General features: G+C 60.5%; 3 protein-coding genes across 8 annotated transcripts; all 3 read left to right on the top strand.

Annotated features, from left to right (window-relative positions):
- The first annotated feature begins 1,862 nt into the window (after positions 1-1,862).
- Positions 1,863-3,570, top strand: FIGLA (folliculogenesis specific bHLH transcription factor). Of its 3 annotated transcripts, XM_042801404.1 has the most exons (4): positions 1,863-2,102; positions 2,430-2,582; positions 2,851-3,006; positions 3,209-3,570. In XM_042801404.1, the coding sequence occupies exons 1-4, from the start codon at positions 1,887-1,889 to the stop codon at positions 3,227-3,229; spliced, it is 546 nt and encodes a 181-aa protein (XP_042657338.1). In that variant the 5' UTR covers positions 1,863-1,886; the 3' UTR covers positions 3,230-3,570. The 3 variants fall into 3 exon arrangements, with proteins under 3 accessions (XP_042657338.1, XP_042657337.1, XP_042657336.1); XM_042801403.1 differs by lacking the exon at positions 3,209-3,570 and having other exon boundaries at positions 2,854-3,162; XM_042801402.1 differs by lacking the exon at positions 3,209-3,570 and having other exon boundaries at positions 2,851-3,162.
- A 116-nt stretch (positions 3,571-3,686) lies between these two features.
- On the top strand, positions 3,687-15,406 carry ADD2 (adducin 2). Of its 4 annotated transcripts, none has more exons than XM_042801357.1 (16): positions 3,687-3,761; positions 4,294-4,410; positions 5,070-5,322; positions 6,176-6,314; positions 6,761-6,912; positions 7,553-7,633; positions 7,736-7,885; positions 7,995-8,138; positions 8,270-8,368; positions 9,626-9,802; positions 9,921-10,178; positions 10,404-10,523; positions 10,642-10,731; positions 10,820-10,976; positions 11,069-11,197; positions 12,187-15,406. In XM_042801357.1, exons 3-16 carry the CDS (start codon positions 5,140-5,142, stop codon positions 12,483-12,485), a joined length of 2,178 nt encoding a protein of 725 aa, XP_042657291.1. In that variant the 5' UTR covers positions 3,687-3,761; positions 4,294-4,410; positions 5,070-5,139; the 3' UTR covers positions 12,486-15,406. The 4 variants fall into 4 exon arrangements, with proteins under 4 accessions (XP_042657291.1, XP_042657292.1, XP_042657290.1 ...); XM_042801358.1 differs by lacking the exon at positions 3,687-3,761 and adding an exon at positions 3,955-3,971; XM_042801356.1 differs by lacking the exon at positions 3,687-3,761 and having other exon boundaries at positions 4,195-4,410; positions 5,139-5,322.
- Positions 15,407-15,651: 245 nt separating this feature from the next.
- On the top strand, positions 15,652-18,063 carry SNRNP27 (small nuclear ribonucleoprotein U4/U6.U5 subunit 27). The gene is made up of 6 exons (XM_042801414.1): positions 15,652-15,749; positions 16,310-16,430; positions 16,592-16,704; positions 16,853-16,932; positions 17,044-17,108; positions 17,728-18,063. Exons 1-6 carry the CDS (start codon positions 15,713-15,715, stop codon positions 17,780-17,782), a joined length of 471 nt encoding a protein of 156 aa, XP_042657348.1. The 5' UTR covers positions 15,652-15,712; the 3' UTR covers positions 17,783-18,063.
- The last annotated feature ends 169 nt before the right edge of the window (positions 18,064-18,232 follow it).

Raw genomic sequence — 18,232 nt, 5'->3', positions numbered from 1 at the left:
CCGCGAGGCTGTGGCTGCTGTCAGGAGGTTTTGTCCAGCCACACACGTCACACATCAGGCCAGCAGAAGCAGAAAATGGGGTGGGAACAACAAAAAAAAGAAAATAAATTCCTGTCTTTGCAGCATCCTTGCCCTCTGCAGGTGCTCCCCTGCGTTTGCTGTGAGCAGGGGCTGATAACTGAGCCTTGATAACTGAGCCTTAATAACACTGACCCCTAAAAACCATGGTCCCCAGTAACTGTGACCCCTAAAAAACATGGACCCTAGTAACTGTGACCCCTAATAACCATTACCCCTAAAAAAACTTCATCCCTAATAACTGTGAGACCTAATAACTGACTCCTAATAACCATGACCCTGAAAAAAAATTATCCCTAATAACCATGACCCCGAAAAAACATCATCCCTAACAACTGACCCCTAAAAAACATAGTCCATAAAAACCATGGTCCCTAATAACCATGATCCCTAGTAACTGTGACCCCCAATAACCCTGAGCCCTAACAATTTTGCTGCCCAGCTCTGCTCACTTCCCATCAGCACAAGACTCCTGCAAATCCAGTTTGCAGAAGCAACCCCCAAACCCCTCTGTCACCCACCCCAGTGGCGCCTCCCGCCACTTCCCATTTTTCTCTTGATTTTTAACCCGCAAACATCCAAACTGGGGCAATTTTCCCAGCTATAAAACAAATTAAGAGGAGCAAACCCCAACTGCCAGGAGATTTCAGCAGCCCTAATTCCCCCTCAGATGTTTTCACCTTTGAATAAAAGTCAGCAGGCATATACAGACCTTTTTTTTGGGGGTGGCTTTAAACCCACCTGCCCTCAGATTAATCTGGAAGATCCGCTCCCCCCTGCTCGTGGCAGTAATAATGTGATTAGCCGGATCTGGCTGTGGGATAGGGAAGCTCATTATGGAGCATTAAAGAAGGGAAAATTGGGTTTTCTGAGTTTCTAATAAAAGCTCATTTGACTTCCAGGTGTCTCTGAGGCTCAATTAGGGGTTTCTTTGCAATTTGCTCCTCCAGTCCCACTCTCCCTCGGTGTGAGGAGCAAAATGTCAGGACTCTGGTGCAGCCCAGGGATAGTTTTCAGGCCTTCAGGTTTGGGGAAACTGAGGCACGGTGGCCTCGGAACACATCTGTCCCCCCCTGCACCCCATGGGTCACCCACTCCCCGCCAGCAGCCCCCAAACCCCCCTGGGAAAAGCAGGGCGAGCCACCTTGGGTCTCTTTCCTCCCTGAAAACACCAGAGGGGAGGATGGGCAGCATTTTGTGAGGGGGAAAAAACATCCCGGGGATGAGGTTTCCTCCCCCCCGGTGAATAACCCAGGGTGACAAGGCGGCCACCAGCCTCAGTTTTGGTGGGCAAAAGGGAATTTCCCCCCTTTTCTAGCAGGCCTGAGGTTTCCAGCATTGCAGGGACTAACACTGCCATCTACCGAAACAGCCCTCGCTGTGATTAATCCCCTCATATTTTTATTTTCCCCACCCAAACGAGCTTCCCACATCTTTAGGGACACGTGAAGCCTCCTAAACAAACCCCTGTTTCTCTCTGAGGGGCAAGACCAGCTGCCCATCACCAGGGCGTCAGGCCTCATCCCCCCCCCACAAAGAACCCCCCCTGCTCCCAGGGATGGGTTTGGGTCCCTTTTTGGGTCAAGACTTTGTTAGCCACGGGCTTTGGCGACTTGGCTGCTGAGTGGGGAAACTGAGGCACGGCCCAAGCCCCCCTCCTGCCCCTGCACCTGCCCCGCTCGTTAGGCCGCACTGAGCCCCACCTGCAGCTCGTTGGGCTCTCAGGGTATTTAAGGGCCTTTTTTAAGCACTTTCTCTCTTTTTGGGTGGCAGCGCGGTGGGGTGAGGGATCTGTCCCTTCCTTGGCTATGGGGGATGCCAGGGAGCCGCCGGCGGGGGTCCTGCTGCCCACCCCGGCCCCCGAGGTGCTGGAGAGGGTGCTGAGCCAGCGCTACGGCCCCCTGCCCCGCGCCGCCGCCATCACCCGCCTGCGCAAGCAGCCGGCCGGGGGCTACCAGCCGGCCGGAGACCCGGCGGACTTGCTGGAGCGGCGGCAAGTGGCCAACGCCAAGGAGCGCGAGAGGGTGAGGAGACCCCAAAACAGCCCTCTGCACCCACCCCACACACACAAAAAAAAAAAAAAAAAAGGGGGGGGGGGCAAATCCCATGGGGCTACAGGAGATGTCCCATCGTGGTAGCACCCAGGGCTGCTCTAGTCAGGGGACCCCCAGCAGCATTGCCCCGAGGTGTTTGCCTTTGCCACTGAATTTGGGGGGCCTGGTTTAATCCTAGAAAGGCTTAGTTTATTCCTGGGGGGCCTCGTTTAATCCTATGAGGGCCCGTTTTAATCCTGGGGGGGGGGACACACCCAGTTTAATCCCAGGGTAACTGGATTTATTTCCTCCCGGCAGATTAAAAACCTGAACAGCGGCTTCTCGAAGCTGAAGACCATCGTGCCCCTCATCCCCTGCGACCGCAAGCCCAGCAAAGTCGACACCCTGAAAGCTGCCACCGAGTACATCCGCCTGCTGCGCCTGGTTTTGGAGGAAACAGGGGGAGTCAAGGTATGGGGGGGGAGGTTTCACCCCAAAATAGGGCCCCTGCATCCAAAACTTTCCCTCTAGCATGTGTGAGCTCGAGGGGGCCTGGTAGGGATTTTCTTGTTTAACATTTTTTAGGCTGTAATTAATTTAAATATGGGAAATAAATTCAATTATTATTGGGGGGGAGGGGCTGTTTCTCAAAGCAGAAACGGGGAGGGGGGGGGGCTGGATCCTCAATTTCAGTGTGTTTTTTAATTCCCCTTTGACTTTTTCTCCCGCGTTTTCCCAGCAGCAGGACACCAATGCTGAACAGGAGCTGGGTGACAGCAGTGGGGAGACCCCCAGGGGTGCCCCCCAAGACCTGGCCTGGAAGTGCCCCCCCCACATGTGGGGTCACCCTGTCCTGCCCCCCTGTCCCGGGCTGCAGCAGGAGAGTGAGGGGCTGGTGAGTTGGGGGTCAGCCCTGGCTGAGGGTGACAGGGTTGGGGGCACCCATGGGCCTTGCAGGGAGCTCCCACCCATGGCCTTGTGGGTTTGGGGAGCCCCTGATTTATATTGACATAAATTGATTCGAATCAGCTTTTACCCCCCACGAAATTATTCCAAAGGAGAATAAAAAACATCCTTTTTTTTTTTTTTTTTTTAAGGTTTTTCCAGCAAATCCCTAAAAAATCAGGGTGTCCTGCAAAAATCTGTGGGGGACCCAGAGTGACAGCTAAGTTCGATGCTCAAGCACTGATTTTTGGGGCTGCGGCTCCTGTCCCAGGGCTGGATCCAGTCCCTCATCCCATTAAACCCAGCACTTCAACTGGCCCTGACCCCAAAATGGGGGCATGGTGGGGGTGTCCATCACCCCTAAAACGTGGTGGGGAGGCCAGAGCTGTAATTAATTGCTGTATGAAAATGTAATTAGCAATTAGCAGTGCTGCTCCTTCCCCCGCCAGGTAATGGCTTGTTTCATGTAACTCCCAATTAACGTTCTCGTAATAAAATCGGATTTTGGGGGTGTCTGCGGTGCGTGCTTCCCCTCCCGGGTTGTTTGCACTCGGGGAGTTTCCCGGGGGGGGGGGGGGTCCGTGGGGTGGGGTGGGGCGGGGGAAGGCGGCGGGGCCACGCGTGGCGTGTCGGCAGAGGGAGCTGGACCTGCGCGGGGGGGTGTGGGGGGGCGGCCCTTTGTCAGGATGCTCTGAGGAGGAGGAGGTGGGTGATGGCAGCATCCTCCCGGCCGCAGCATCCCCCTCCCCCGGGGAGGGTTTGGGGGGGCTGAGGGCGGGAGCGGCTGGGTTACCCCCCCCCCCCTTTTTCTTCTTTTATCTCACACCCCCCCCAAAACTGGCTGCATGCAGATGGGGGGGGGGGGGGTGGCATTGCATCCCCCCCCCTGCTTCAGGCCTTTATCCTCCGAAGGCGGTGGGTACCCGACCCCCTTCCCCCCTCCCAATCAATCCGCATCCCTGGGGGGGTGCATTGCTGCAGGCCCCCCCTCCCGTCCTCCCCCCAGATTCCCTATTTTTCATCCTTATCCGCCATCCCTGCGGCTGCCGCAGCGGCGTTGGGTGCGGCGAGGGCGGAGGCGGCTGGGGATGCTTGGGGGGGGGGGGGTGGGGAGGGGAATGCAGCCTGGGGGTGTCCCCCTCCCCACCCCAGGCACCGAGTGATGTGGGGGGGCCCTTAGACACCCCTCTGCTCTCCCTCCTTCTCCTTGGGGGGAAAATCCCACGGGGATGCTCAGGACCTTGCTGCCACTTGACGTTCCCCTCCGGCGTGGGCCGGGGGCTGCTGTGGGACACCACCACCCCCCCCCCGAGGGAATTTTAGCCTGGAAAAGGCCCCCCCACTTCTGAGCCAGGTCAGTCCCAGAGCAGCAAAACTGGGGGGGGGGGTGTGTTTGCTTTTGCATTGGTGAAAGCATGGGGGGGGGGGGGCTCTGTTGGGGGGTGCCCCAAGGGGTTTGGGGGAGCAGCTCAGGTTTGTGTGCAACCCCTCGTATTTTGGGGGGGCAAGCAGTGCTCTGTATCTAAGGGGGGGGATCCTTTGCAGCAGCACCCCCAAAACACCTCATTGAAGTTGCCCTTGGCTGGTGCATGGCGGGGGGGGGGGGGGGGGGGAGGATCAGCGCTGGTCTTTTGGGGTCTGCAGCGGCTGGGATTGGCCCCCCTTCATCCGCCCCCCCCCCCCCAAAATGTGCGCTGGCACCGTGGCGTCAGCCCCTCGATGGTGCGTGGCCCCAATCTGGAGCTGTCCTGAGGGCGGGTGTCACTGGTGCTGCTCCCATCGGTGCACTGAGCTGCCCGTTCTCAGCCACAGCTTCTCCCCGCTCCAGGGCAGGGGGTGGAACTGAGTCTGGGCGGTTCAGGCCGTGGGGGGACACCCCCCCCACCCCACCCCCAAAGTGTCCCTTGCCAACTCGTCACACCGATGGGCAGGGCGGGGGCCGGCCGGGGCTTATCTATGGGGCGCAGCTGGGCGATATTTTCTGTGGCTTCTTCGCAATCTGTATTTGTGGAGGGGATGAGGGTGGCGGGGCCTGACGCCGTCCGTCCGTCCGTCTGCCCGTCCATCCGTCCCTGCCGGCAGGATGAGCACGGCTGCCAGCCCGGAGCCCCTGCCCTCGCCCCCCGCCCCCGCGCCCCGATACCTGGGGGGTTTGGCCGAGGACGACCCCGAGTACCTGCGGGCACGGAACATGGCAGCCGACCTGCGGCAGGACTTCAACATGATGGAGCAGAAGAAGCGGGTCACCATGATCCTCCAGAGCCCGGTGAGAGGTGGCCCCTCTCGGGGACCCCAAACCCCGTCCCTCCTGTCCCCAAACCCCATCCCTCCTGTCCCCAAACCCCCTCCCTCCTGTCCCCACCCCATCTGCCATCCAACAACCCCATCTCCAACCCTGTCCCTCCTGTCCCAACGCCAATGCCACCACATGTTGGCTCTGGGCATGTCCCCACCTGGCTGGTGGTGCCACCATCACCACCGTGCCACCAAGCCTCTGGTGCTGCTGTCACTGAGTTGCCGGTGCCACCACGGTCACCGTGCCATTAAGCCAGTGGTGTCACTGACTCCAAGCTGGTAATGTCACCATCACCGTGCCACCAAACCCGTGGTGCCACCATCACCATGCCACCAAACCCGTGGTGCCACCATCACCGTGCCACCAAGCCTGTGGTGCCACTATCACCGTGCCACCAAGCCTGTGGTGCCACCATCACCATGCCACCAAACCCGTGGTGCCACCATCACCGTGCCACCAAGCCTGTGGTGCCACTATCACCGTGCCACCAAGCCTGTGGTGCCACCATCACCGTGCCACCAAACCCGTGGTGCCACCATCACCGTGCCACCAAACCCGTGGTGCCACCATCACCGTGCCACCAAACCCGTGGTGCCACTATCACCGTGCCACCAAACCCGTGGTGCCACTATCACCGTGCCACCAAGCCTGTGGTGCCACCATCACCGTGCCACCAAGCCTGTGGTGCCACTTCCACCAAACTGGTGATGCTGCCACCAGCGACCCGGCGGTGCCCCCACCCCGGTGCCACCAGATGGTCCCTGCTCGGTCACCGTGTCCCTTCCCCGGGGGAGGTGACGCCGGTGGGGCCGGGATGCCGCAGTCTTTCAGGGAGGAGCTGGAGAGCCTCATCCAGGAGCAGATGAAGAAGGGGAACAACTCGTCCCACATCTGGGCCCTGCGGCAGATCGCCGACTTCATGGCCACCACGTCCCCCGCCGTCCTCCCCACCTCCCCCATGGGTATGGCCACACCCGCCAAGGGCTTTTTGGGGGGAAAACAAAACGGTTCTGTGAAATATTTGAGGGGATTTCTTCATTTATGGGATTGTAGGTGAGAAAACAGCTGGTAAGGCTCCAGTTTTCCTTCCATTTCTAGGAGAGGTGGTGGGAAAGGGAGGGGGGGGGACACTGTGGGGATAGAAGGGGGGGGGGTCACTCTGCAGACACCAACCAGCCATCCCCCAAACCTTTGGGGTCCCTGAAACCTTTGGGGCCCCCAAAACCTTTGGGATCATCAAACCTGGGGGGCCACCTAACTTTGGGGGCCAACAAACCCAGCTCCGGAACCCTCCGCTCCCCTGTCCCTGCGAATCCCCCAGGGTTTGGGGGAGGGAGGTCAATCCCCACACCCCCCCCACACCCCCCCCAATCTCCCACTCACTCGGGGGGGGGTGGCACGTCCCCAGGGCTGGCGGCTGTCACCCCCATCAACGACCTGCACGGCCCCGAGGCGCCGGCGCTGGCCAAGGGCGAGCGGCTGATGCGGTGCAAGGTGGGCAGCATCCATCGCCTGCTCGACCTCTATGGCTGGGCCCAGCTGGGACACGCCGCCGTCACCGTGAGCACCCCAAAACCTGGGAGGGGGGGGCTGCCTTGGCGGTTTGGGGTCGTTTGGATTTGGGGAGGGGGGAGGAGGGATGACTTTTGGGGGGTGGGGGTTGCGTGGAGGTGCGGGGGTTGGGGGTTTTGTTGTGGTTTTCTTATTTCAGAGGGTTGAGGAGGTTTTGGGGGCGGTTGAGGGTTCTTTTGGGTGGGGGGTTGAGGGGGTTGGGGGGGTTGGGGAGGGTGGTGGTTTTTAGGGGGGGTTAGGAGTTTTGCAGTTTTGAGGGGTTCTTTGTGGGAGTTGTTTTGTTGGGGAGTTGAGGGTGGTTTTTTGGGGGGTTGGGAGTTTGGGGGTCTTTGGGGGAGTTGTTTTTTTGGGGGGGGTTGGGGTAGTTTTTTGGAGGTTTGGCATTTTGGGAGAGGCTTGGGAGTTTTGGGGTTTTTGGGGGAGTTGTTTTTCTGGGTGGGTTGGGGGCTTTGGGGGGTTTTTTTGGGGTAGTTGGGAGGAGTTGGGTTTTGGGGGGAAGGGTGGGATTTGGGGATTTTTTAGTGGGAGTTTTGGTGGAGGGGTTAGCTTTTTGGGGGGGTGTTGGTTTGTTTTTTTTTGTTTTGTTTTGGGGTTTTTTTATACGTATATGGGCTTTTTCCTGGCACAGCTGCGGGTGAGCAAGGAGCAGGAGCATTTCTTGGTGGCCCCACAGGGGCTGGCGTGCAGCGAGGTGACAGCAGCCAGCCTGGTGAGCATGTCCCCGTCCCTCCCACACACGCACCACCCCCACACCCCGAGTGGGGGGGGACCCGCCACCTCTGAGCCCCCCAAATCCCCCCCCCCTCCCAAGATCAAGGTGAACGTGCTGGGGGCCGTGGTGGAGCAGGGCAGCACCGGCTTCGCCCCCGACGCCCGCAGCTTCAGCCTCCACGCCGCCATCTACGCCGCCCGCCCTGACACCCGCTGCATCATCCGCCTGCACACGCCGGCCACGGCTGCAGTAAGATTTGGGGGGGGCGGGGGGGATTTTTTGGGGGTGACCATGAAGGTTTTGGGGGGGGGGGGATGTGAGGTGTGTGCCCTGCCTGCCCTGCCCCGCTCCGCTGCAGGTGTCGGCCATGCGCTGCGGCGTGCTGCCCATCTCCCGCGCCGCGCTGCTGCTGGGGGACGTCGCCTACTTCGATTTCCGCGGGGAGGTGGAGGACGAAGCCGATCGGGTCGAGCTCCAAAAATCCCTCGGCCCCACCTGCAAGGTGAGGGGATGGGGTGGGGGGACGGCACACTGAGGCAGGGGGGCAGCGAGGGGCCATCCCACCGTCCCGGTCCCCTCTGCCTTGCCCTTCTGACATCCCCCCCCCCCCCCGCCCTGTGCTCGGTGCTGCAGATCCTGGTGCTGCGCAACCACGGGGTGCTGGCACTGGGCGACACCGCCGAGGAGGCTTTTTACAGCATCTTCCATCTGCAGGCGGCCTGCGAGATCCAGGTGAGTGCTGGGGGCGTGCACCGAGCTGTGTACGGTCTCAGCTGCTGGGGCGGTACCCCTGGGAATAAGCACCAAGCTGTGTACGGTCTCTGCTGCCAGCACCGTGTCTCAGGAGCTTGCGCTGAGCTGGGCCGGGTCTCTGAGGACAGCGTGTTGCTCTGAGACCGTGCACTGAGCTGGGCCAGGTCTCTGCTGCTGGCACGGAGCCCTGGGACCGTGCACTGAGCTGTGCCAGGTCTCTGCTATCACTGCAGTGCCCTAGGACCATGCACTGAGCTGTGCCAGGTCTCTGCTGCTGGCACGGAGCCCTGGGACTGTGCACTGAGCTGTGCCGGGTCTCTGCTATCACTGCAGTGCCCTAGGACCGTGCACTGAGCTGTGCCAGGTCTCTGCTGCTGGCACGGAGCCCTAGGACCATGCACTGAGCTGTGCCAGGTCTCTGCTATCACTGCAGTGCCCTAGGACCGTGCACTGAGCTGTGCCAGGTCTCTGCTATCACTGCAGTGCCCTAGGACCGTGCACTGAGCTGTGCCAGGCCTCTGCTGCTGGCACGGAGCCCTGGGACCGTGCACTGAGCCGTGCCAGGTCTCTGCTGCTGGCATGGAGCCCTGGGACCATGCACTGAGCTGTGCCAGGTCTCTGCTATCACTGCAGTGCCCTAGGACCGTGCACTGAGCTGTGCCAGGCCTCTGCTGCTGGCACGGAGCCCTGGGACCGTGCACTGAGCTGTGCCAGGTCTCTGCTATCACTGCAGTGCCCTGGGACCGTGCACTGAGCTGTGCCAGGTCTCTGCTATCACTGCAGTGCCCTAGGACCGTGCACTGAGCTGTGCCAGGTCTCTGCTGCTGGCACAGAGCCCTGGGACCATGCACTGAGCTGTGCCAGGTCTCTGCCACAACTGCAATACCCCAGGACTCTGCACTGAGCTGTGCCAGGTCTCTGCTGCTGGCACAGTGCCCTAGGACCATGCACTGAGCTGTGCCAGGTCTCTGCTGCTGGCACAGTGCCCTAGGACCGTGCACTGAGCTGTGCCAGGTCTCTGCTGCTGGCACGGAGCCCTAGGACCATGCACTGAGCTGTGCCAGGTCTCTGCTCCTGGCACAGAGCCCTGGGACTGTGCACTGAGCTGTGCCAGGTCTCTGCCGCCGGCACAGTGCCCGGGATGGGACAGACCAGCGCAGCCGCGGGGGCTGTGGGCAGGTTTGGGGCTGTCCCCGTCCGGCTGCATCAGCTGCTTCTCCCCCGGCTCGGCCGTAGGTGTCGGCGCTGGCGAGCGCGGGCGGCGCGGAGAACCTGATCGTGCTGGAGCGCGCCAAGCACCGGCCCCACGAGGTGGGCTCGGTGCGCTGGGCCGGCAGCACCTTCGGGCCCATGCAGAAGAGCCGCTTGGGCGAGCACGAATTCGAAGCCCTGATGAGGATGTTGGACAACCTGGTGAGCACCGGCTGCTGCCGAAACATGGCGAGCTCCCCCAAAATGCACAAAAATTTTTTTTTTTTTTTTTTTTTTAATCCCTGTATTATTCACAACCAAGCGCTCTCTGCTTTTCCAGGGTTACCGCACGGGCTACACCTACCGCTACCCCTTCGTGCAGGAGAAGAGCAAGCCCAAAAGCGACGTGCTGATCCCCGCCACGGTGACGGCCTTCGTCTTCGAGGAGGAGGCTGCCCCCGTCCCCGCGCTGCGGCAGCATGCCCAGAAGCAACAGAAGGAGAAGACGCGGTGGCTCAACACCCCCAACACCTACATGAGGGTCAACGTGGCCGAGGAGCAGCAGGGCACTGCCAGCAGCCAGAAGACAAAGACGACGGTGAGGAGCTGCCCCGGCATCCTGGGGTTAATTTGGGAAGGGGTCTGGCTCAGGGAATGGCATCAGACCCCTGACCACATAATATTTTAAAATCCCACCTCCCCAGCCCAGGGGGCTGAGCACCACAGGCTTTAACAGGGTCTCCCCTCTACGCAACTTGCATTTATTGGGGTCTCCTCCCTTCACAACATGTATTTATCGGGGTTTTGTCTCTGGGACACACAGTGGCTGAAAGCAGATGAGGTGGAAAAAGGCAGCAGCGGAACCCCCATCCGAATTGAGAACCCCAACCAGTTCGTGCCCCTCTACACGGACCCACAGGAGGTGCTGGAGATGAGGAACAAGGTACGGTCCCGTTTTGAAAGCCCCGGACGGGCTTTCGGACGCAGGTGCAGGGGTCTCGGCAGACCCTGGGGAAAGGGGGAGGCTTTTTCCCCACCCTCACTCTGCATCTCACCCGCAGATCCGGGAGCAAAACCGCCAGGACGTGAAGTCGGCCGGGCCCCAGTCACAGCTTCTGGCCAGCGTGATCGCCGAGACCAGCCGCAGCCCCGTATGTCACCCCGTGTCCCCAGCCCCTTCCCCAGCTCCCCAGCAGCCCCACCGGTCAGGGGGTGACACTGCTCCGGGGGGTGTTTCAGTCCACAGAGAGTCATTTGGGGGATGCGGAGGCCAAAGAGGCATCACGGGAGGAGGCACCCCCTGAGCCGGAGCCCCCGAACCCCTTCAGCCAGCTCACCGACCAGGAGCTGGAGGAGTACAAGCAGGAGGTGGAGAGGAAAAAAATGGGGCTGCAGGGTAGGAGGGGTACGGGGGGAGCCCTGGTCCCAAATCCCCCTCGGGGCCGGCACCCAGCGGACCCCGGGGCCAGCGCATCTCTCCGCTGGCAGGCGAGAAGGACGCTGCGGCAGAGGAGAGCCAGGCTACCCCCACCAAATCGCCCCCCGCCTCCCCAGCGCAGAGCCCGCCCGCAGCCCCGGCAGAGAGCCCGGCCGCCACGACTGTGGAGCCCCCGGAGGGTGAGTGGGCTGGCGAGCGCCCGGGCTCGCCCCCCCCCCCCCCCTTGAATGGGGACACAAGAGCGGGGTCTCCAGTGAGCAACCGAAGTGGGGGGATGAGGGTGGCTGTAGTCAGACCACGCTGACACGCAGATAAATGTCACACCCCACCCCCCCGTGTCCCTTTGCCTTTCCCTAGGGGGGGGGGGGGGTCCCCGCTCTGGTGAGGGCGAGCACCGACGAGGATTCACACTGCAAAGGTCGTGAGTGTCCACTGGTGGCTTTGCGGGGTGGCGGGGGACACATCTGTCCCCCTCCTAACGCACCAACGGGTGCGATACCCCCATTATTTTCTGCTTCCCATTGCAAATTTCTAATGTACAAACACAGCGGGTCTCGGGGTGCGGGAGAGGGCAGTGGGAGCGCGCGGCTTCTCGCTTTCTCATCGTGTCTCGTGGTGTCCGCCTGTCTGTCTCCACAACGTCTTCCTTTCTCTTTCCTCCATGTGTGGCTTTCACCCAAGGAGTTACCTCTGACTCTGAATACTTGTCACCGTAGTAAGTACGGAGAGGCCGCCCCTGAGCCTCGCTGCGGGAGGAGGGACGCGGGCGACCGCGCTCCCCGCTAGCTCGGGGTGACCTTGCTCTCCGCGGCCCGTTTCGGACGTGCTCCCGCGGGGAGCGACGGCCCGCTCAGGGTTTCGCAGAAGGAAATGCCTTGGGTTGCTTCATTTTCTTTGCTGCCTGCTTTATTTCCAGCGGCGAGGCCGGGACGGAGCCAGCCACCCTCCCCACCTGCCTCTTCCCAGCTCTCCATCCCGTCGCTTCTCCCATGGGGAGGGGGGGAAGGTTCAGGAAAACGGGGATTGGGTGCCAGCACTCTCTGTCTGCAGGGGCCAAATTCTGCTCCTGCCCAGGTCCAACCGGCAAGCTGGAGGGGGGGATTTAAGCCTCCACAGTGCCAGCCACCCCCTGCCCCAAGCCTCACCTCTCCTCTTTCCCCTTGCCAAGGTGACAAGACGGCGAACGGCGGCCAAGCACTGGCTGATTCTGCCACTGAGAAGGTGCCGCCGGTGGTGAACAGGAAAGATGAGGAGCAGAGCACCGAGGAAAGCCTGGGCAAAGGGGGGGGCCGGACGACCTCCCCTGCCAAAGCTGACCAGGATGCCCCCAAGGAGAAGGAGACGGTGACCAGCAGCCCCGTCTCCCCCGAAGGTTCACCCTCCAAATCGCCCTCTAAGAAGAAGAAGAAATTCCGGACCCCATCTTTCCTGAAAAAAGGCAAAAAGAAGGAAAAAATCGAATCTTGAGTCTCCTCCGAGGCCTCCCGCTGCAGCGGCGGCTGGGAACCTCTCTGGACAGAGGCGCCGAGGCCGAGGGACGGCTCCTGCGTCGTGCGTCTGGCCGAGGCGCAGCCGAAAACCCCGGAGGCGAGTTGTTTTCTGGGGACCCCTGGCACGAGGCACCTCGTCCCCTGTCACCCGCTTTTGGAGGCGGTCACCGAGCTTATGAAAGATTGTGGCCCCTGTTTGCCGCTTGGGGAAATACCCGCTGCGATCTCCCTCCTCCCACGAGCTCTCCCTTCTCCCTCCTGGGCACCAGCCCCTTCCCACATGTGGGATGAGGGTTGTTTTTTTCTCACCCGCCGCTTGCAGAGCCCTCGTGAAATGTGGGGCGCAGCCCGGAACCGCTTGGTTTGAGGAAGAAAAGGGTGTTTTGTTGTTATTTTTTTTTTTTTTTACCTTCTGTTTCAAGCTCCGCTGGAATGGCGTTGGCTTCACCCCCAAGGCAAAATTGTTCGCCGCTTCGCCAGGGGAATCGGCTCAAGCCGAACGTGGCGGGATTGCTCTCCCTGAAGGAGAGGCCGAGGCGCTGGGCCTGGGAGCCTTTCCTTTCTGGATTGTAATCTTCCTCTCCCTGAGCCGAAGAGCCACCTTCAGTCCCCTCTCCTGGTGCCACCGTCTCACGTATTCACCCTACGAGGATTCCACGGCACTGGGAGAGCCCCTGCTGCACCACACGAACCGCACCTGAGAAGGGAGAAGAAAAGAGCCTCCGGGAAGTGTCTGTGTTATTTAAAACTGAGCAAAACTTCACTCACTAAGTGCTACTTCGGGATGAACACACGCTGCCGATTCACTTCAGCCAGAGGCACTGCCAACGCCGCCACCCCCCCGTCCCCACCACCATGTCCCGGCGACGCCGGCGCGCGCGGCCGTGGCTGCGCCAGGTCTCCGCTCGCACCGACCCTGGGCTCAGCGAACGCCCGTCGGCGCGGCCGAGGCCGGATCGTTGCTTTTCCCCAGCTCTGGACTCCCGAGCACAAGTTCAAATCCTCCTTGGTGTTTCCTTCCCACCCAGCCTCCCCTCCCTGCCTCCAGCGCTCCGTACAGCAACACGACCATCCTCACAACCTCCCGGCTGTGCCCGACGGGAAGAAGAAAACCAGCGATGCTGATTTGCCCCACAGCCACTCCAACGCTGGTATTTAGGGGACAAAACCAACGGGATCAGCCCGTAACCCACAGGGGTTTGCCGTCTGCCTGCATGAGCTTCCCTGCCACAGCTCAAGCGCCCACCAGGTTCTGTCTGCTGGGGGCTTGGTCTGTAGTGGGGAGCCCCAGAACCCCCCCTCCAAGGGCACTGGCTTTCCTCACCCCAATATGATTTTCCCATGTGCCACAACCATGTTTTCAAAGCCTTCCCACTGCTGCGAGGCAGCTCTTGGTTTTTGCTTTCTCCTCCGGAAGAGCAGAAAGCTCATGGGCCAGGCAGAAATTTTGGGGGTGAGGACATGGGGCAGAGCGGGGTGCAGGCAGGGAGCTGTAGGTCAAAGGGAAGAGCTTTGTAAACAAAGGTTGGTTTCCTCTGCGGGGCTGCGATTATTAGGTGTGCTAGGCAAATTCTGAATCGAAAAGTAAAGCGTGAAAACCTTTTAAAAAGTGCAAAAAAATACACACCTGGCAGGCATGTTGCTGGAGCCCCGGGGCTGTCCTGAAGCCCGGTGTTCGGGAAGAGCCCAGCCCAATGTCCACACCGAGCTCCATCACTGGGGTTAGAGCCACAGCTCCCCACCATGCTCCTGCGAGGACCGGGGAGGGGGGGAAATGGGGGACGCTGAGCTCCTAAATTCACCATCTGCAACGGAGGGCAGGAACACCAGCCCCCCATGCTCGTGCCTATATTCAGTGTCTCTTTGGCAGCCAGCCTTTGAGACAAAAACCACAGCTCTGTAACCATTTCCCATGGGGTGTTGCTCACTGCCACTGATTTTAAGGCTCTTTGAGGCCGTTTTTGCCGTCCAGCCTGTCCCTCTGCACGACCCAGGCCAGAAGAGCTCCCGCAGGGATGGGTGCGTTGCATCCCCAAGACGGCACGGTCGCTCCCGGGGCGATAACCTGAATTACAACACTGCCGCACAGCCCAACGCCGGACCGGCCAGCATTCCCGTGGGGAGGCTGCAGCCCCTCTTTCTCCAAGGGTCTGTCCCCAGGGGCTTTGTGACCCTTTTTCTCCAAAGGCCAGGGGTTTTGCAGAGGAGATGGGGATTTATTTCCCCGCTCTGTGGAAATCCCGGGTGCATTAGGCGCCTTATGCAGCGTTGGGAAGCGAGAGACGCTGGTGCCTTCAGCAGGGAGGAAGGCTCAAACGGCCACCACCGTGACGTGCATCCTCGCCGCTTAGCTAGAAGAAAACAGACACAGGATCATCCCCTCCAGATAACTTTTTCCCACCTCTCCCCTGCCAGCGTTTTGCCCCTGGCTCGCTGCTTTCTTCCCACCTCTTTTTGGCAAGGCTGCCCAAACCCAAGCACCCCGGCCCAGGTTTTGGGTGTGGGTTTTCCGCAGCGGGGAAGCAGGGGTGTATCCCTGGCTGCCGGCTGCGGGTCAAAGCGTCGATCCAGCGCCCCCGAGACGTGCCGATCACCGCCCGTGGCCCGCGTGCTCGTCGCCCTCCGTATTTCCACCAAGATGAGAGGCCAGGTTTCCATCTTGGGCCAAGGCGCCGCCGGGGTTTCAACCGGATTCGGCGTGAGGCTGGCAGACACCCCGCAGACCGGGCTCCGGTGAGGCTGCGGCTGCTGAACACCCACCGAAAAGGGGCTGGGGGGTGGCTGGCTGCCCCGGCGGCCCGAGGGGAGCGCGGGCGACCGCCGGTGTCTGACAATCGTCGCTGGAAAGCGCTGTGTAACGCCTTGTCTGTAAATAAACCCCGTGTTTGGCACCCGCCAGCGCTGTGGAGCTTTTGGGGGGCTGCTGGGGGTGGGGTGGGGTGGGGTGTCGCGGCCTCCCGGTGGGATGGGGATGGCGGGATGGCGGCTTCGCCGGGGCTCTGGGCCCGCACCCCCGGCTCGGGGTGCGGACGGGAGGCCGCCGGGAAGGGGGGGGTGAGGCCGCTCCCCCGCCTTGGGGACTCCCCCGGACCGTGTGCGATGCGGAACCAAAGCGCGGCGGCGCCGGTTCCTGGGGGGGGGGGGGGAAGGTGGCGGAGCCGGAAGCGCGGGAGGCCGGGCGGCAGGAAGCGCTGAGGGGCGGCGATGGGCCGCAGCCGCTCCCGGTCACCGCCGCGCCGGGGTGAGGGGGGAACGGGGGGGGGACTCCGGGAGAGGGACCGGCCCCGGGGGGAGAATCCGGGCTCTCGGGGGGGGGCGGGAAGGTGGAGGAGCCAGGCCCGCGGCGGGGAGCCCAGGCTGCCCGGCCCAGGGGTGGGAGAGGGCTGTGGGGCTCCCCCCAGCCCCCGAACGAGGGGTGAAACCCCTCCGGGGCGGTGATGAACCCTCGGATCTTCACTCTGAGGGAGAACAGAGGTTCCCTTCAGCCTCGTCCTCTTCCTCCTCACGCACAGCGACTCCCACCCCCCCCCCCCCCCTCCACACGCCTCAGCTTTTCAGGGACCGCTCTGCCGAGGGAAGGGCTTTTCCTGGGCTCATCCCAATTCTGTGGGTGCTGGGGGGGATCTCTGCGCCCAGCCATGGAGGGGCGGGGGGCAGGAGGTGGAAAGGAGGGGTTGTTACGGGCTCTCAGCTTGGAAGCTGTCGCAGCGTTGATGGAATTTGCGTTGAAAAGCGGGCAGCGAAGGGGGAGAGAGGAGGGGAAGCAGGAGCTGAGCCGAGGGCTGTGTTTCTCCCAAGCAGAACGCAGGCGTTCGCGGTCCACCTCCCGGGAGAGGGAGAGGAGGCGAAGAGAGAGATCCCGGTCCCGGGACAGGGACAGGAGGAGGAGTCGTTCCCGCTCCCCGCACAGGAGACGGTCCAGGTGAGGGGCAGAAATGCCGACGCCAGGGTGGGGACGAGCTGGGGAGCCCGGGCAAGGGGCGGCACGGAGATGGTGGGAACTCGTGAACGCTGTAAAACCATCTGGAGTAACGGCACCGCCAGGAAGGTGCAAACCCTCCTCCTCTGCTTTTGCAACATCAGGTCACCAAGACGGCACCGATCCAGCTCCTCCTCCCCACCACGGCTGAAGGAGCGGCGGGATGAAGAGAAGAAGGAGATAAAGGACTCTAAAAGCAAAGAGCGTCAGATCACAGGTGAGGGGGTGTATTTGCCTCGTTAAATACATCCTGGGTTCCCTGCTCAGGTTGGGGCCAGCCCAGGGGACGTCCAGGTGCTTAATTAAAACATTTTTAGCAAACCTCAGTGGCTGCGTTTATTGAACTAATTTATTTGTCTCGGCAGAGGAAGATTTACAGGGGAAGACAGAAGAGGAAATTGAGATGATGAAAACAATGGGCTTCGCCTCTTTCAATACGACGAAAGTGAGTGCAGATCGGCGTGGTGGGGCCCACGGCTGCCTTGGCAGTGTCACTGTCCCCTTTTCAGGGACAACATGTGGAGTTTGGGGACTTTTTTTTCTTCACATCTTTCAGGGGAAGAAGGTGGACGGTGCTGCAAACGCATACGCCATCAACGTGTCCCAGAAGAGGAAGTACAGGTTTGTACCCAGCCTTTTTTTTTTTTTTTTTTGATAGAAAGAGAGTTTCTTTGATGAGATAACGCAGTGTGGGGAAACCACAGCTGTACACCTTGCTTGACACATGCAGGGGGGTGATCCGGCTCCTTGGGCTTTTGGAAAAAGGCCAAGTTTGGGGTTTTTACTGTCAAACAGAGGTAAGAGGCCTCTGCTTTCTCCTGGAAATGATGAAAGCAGAGGGATGAGGAGCAAAAAGAGAGCATTGCCTGCGGGTGGGATGTGCCAGGTGTGGATATTGCCAGGACCTGCCTAAGCAATGCTGTTTGGTTCTTCCTTACTAAGAAAACCCACTCAGTTTGCCAATTCTGCTTTCTTTTTGATGGAAACTCAAGCGTGCCACCAGGCTTTGGCTTTTATCCAGACCTGCAAACACCAGGGTCCTCAGAGAGCCGAGCCCAAGCGAGACACTTCCTCGCTGGGACGTTTCCTGCCTCCGTTTGGGTGAATCCACAGGGAATTGGATTCCCCGCAGCTGCTGAGCATGGTTATGGGGTATTTTGGTGTGGATTTCTTCAGAGCTGGGAGCCCTTGGGGGAGTTTTGTCCCCAGTGCTTACACGGTTCTTCCCCTCGGGCCGCAGGCAGTACATGAACAGAAAAGGAGGATTCAACAGACCCCTGGATTTCATCGCTTGAGGCTGAGCTCGCTTGGGGGAGACGCCCCCGCCCAGAAGGACTTTGCTTCCTGGCACCACCCAGCTCAGAGACTGGATTTCAGAGGAATTTGAGGTTATTCCCAACAAATCCTGCCCCGCAGCCAGAGCGGGTAGGAGTCACCATTTCCTGGAGTCTTTAATTTTTTTTTTTTTTTTACATTATGCCTCATGGTTTATTCCTCGCCGGGATTTCGTTGTGTTTTTCCTGTTGTTGTTTTTGGACACACCACGTTCCCTGTTACAATAAAAACCCTGCATATATTTTTCCTTTTATTTTTATAAGTCAGAAATAAAGCGTGCGAGCGAGGAGGCTGCCGGAAACCTCTGGCTGGTCGGTTGCCTGAGCTGCTGCGGTTGCGCGGCGCAGGGACCTTACACCCCAAAATGTTTCAGTTCCCATGTCACACAAATACATATGAATTTATAGAAA

The sequence above is a fragment of the Tyto alba genome, unplaced genomic scaffold, assembly GCF_018691265.1.
Source record: "Tyto alba isolate M040663 unplaced genomic scaffold, T.alba_DEE_v4.0 Super-Scaffold_34, whole genome shotgun sequence".
Lineage (NCBI taxonomy): Eukaryota > Metazoa > Chordata > Aves > Strigiformes > Tytonidae > Tyto > Tyto alba.
The sequence above is the reverse complement of the archived record's forward strand: the minus strand, read 5'-3'. Positions and strand labels throughout refer to the sequence as shown.

Bases quoted from the DNA above. Each gene is read 5' to 3' on its own strand.
- FIGLA (XM_042801402.1), top strand. From the start codon at position 1,887: ATGGGGGATGCCAGGGAGCCGCCGGCGGGGGTCCTGCTGCCCACCCCG. The intron at 2,103-2,429 runs GTGAGGAGACCC...TCCTCCCGGCAG, and splicing joins ACGCCAAGGAGCGCGAGAGG to ATTAAAAACCTGAACAGCGG. The intron at 2,583-2,850 runs GTATGGGGGGGG...GCGTTTTCCCAG, and splicing joins AGGAAACAGGGGGAGTCAAG to CAGCAGGACACCAATGCTGA.
- ADD2 (XM_042801357.1), top strand. From the start codon at position 5,140: ATGAGCACGGCTGCCAGCCCGGAGCCCCTGCCCTCGCCCCCCGCCCCC. The intron at 6,913-7,552 runs GTGAGCACCCCA...TTCCTGGCACAG, and splicing joins TGGGACACGCCGCCGTCACC to CTGCGGGTGAGCAAGGAGCA. The intron at 8,369-9,625 runs GTGAGTGCTGGG...GCTCGGCCGTAG, and splicing joins AGGCGGCCTGCGAGATCCAG to GTGTCGGCGCTGGCGAGCGC.
- SNRNP27 (XM_042801414.1), top strand. From the start codon at position 15,713: ATGGGCCGCAGCCGCTCCCGGTCACCGCCGCGCCGGG. The intron at 16,431-16,591 runs GTGAGGGGCAGA...TTGCAACATCAG, and splicing joins CCGCACAGGAGACGGTCCAG to GTCACCAAGACGGCACCGAT. The intron at 17,109-17,727 runs GTTTGTACCCAG...CTCGGGCCGCAG, and splicing joins TCCCAGAAGAGGAAGTACAG to GCAGTACATGAACAGAAAAG.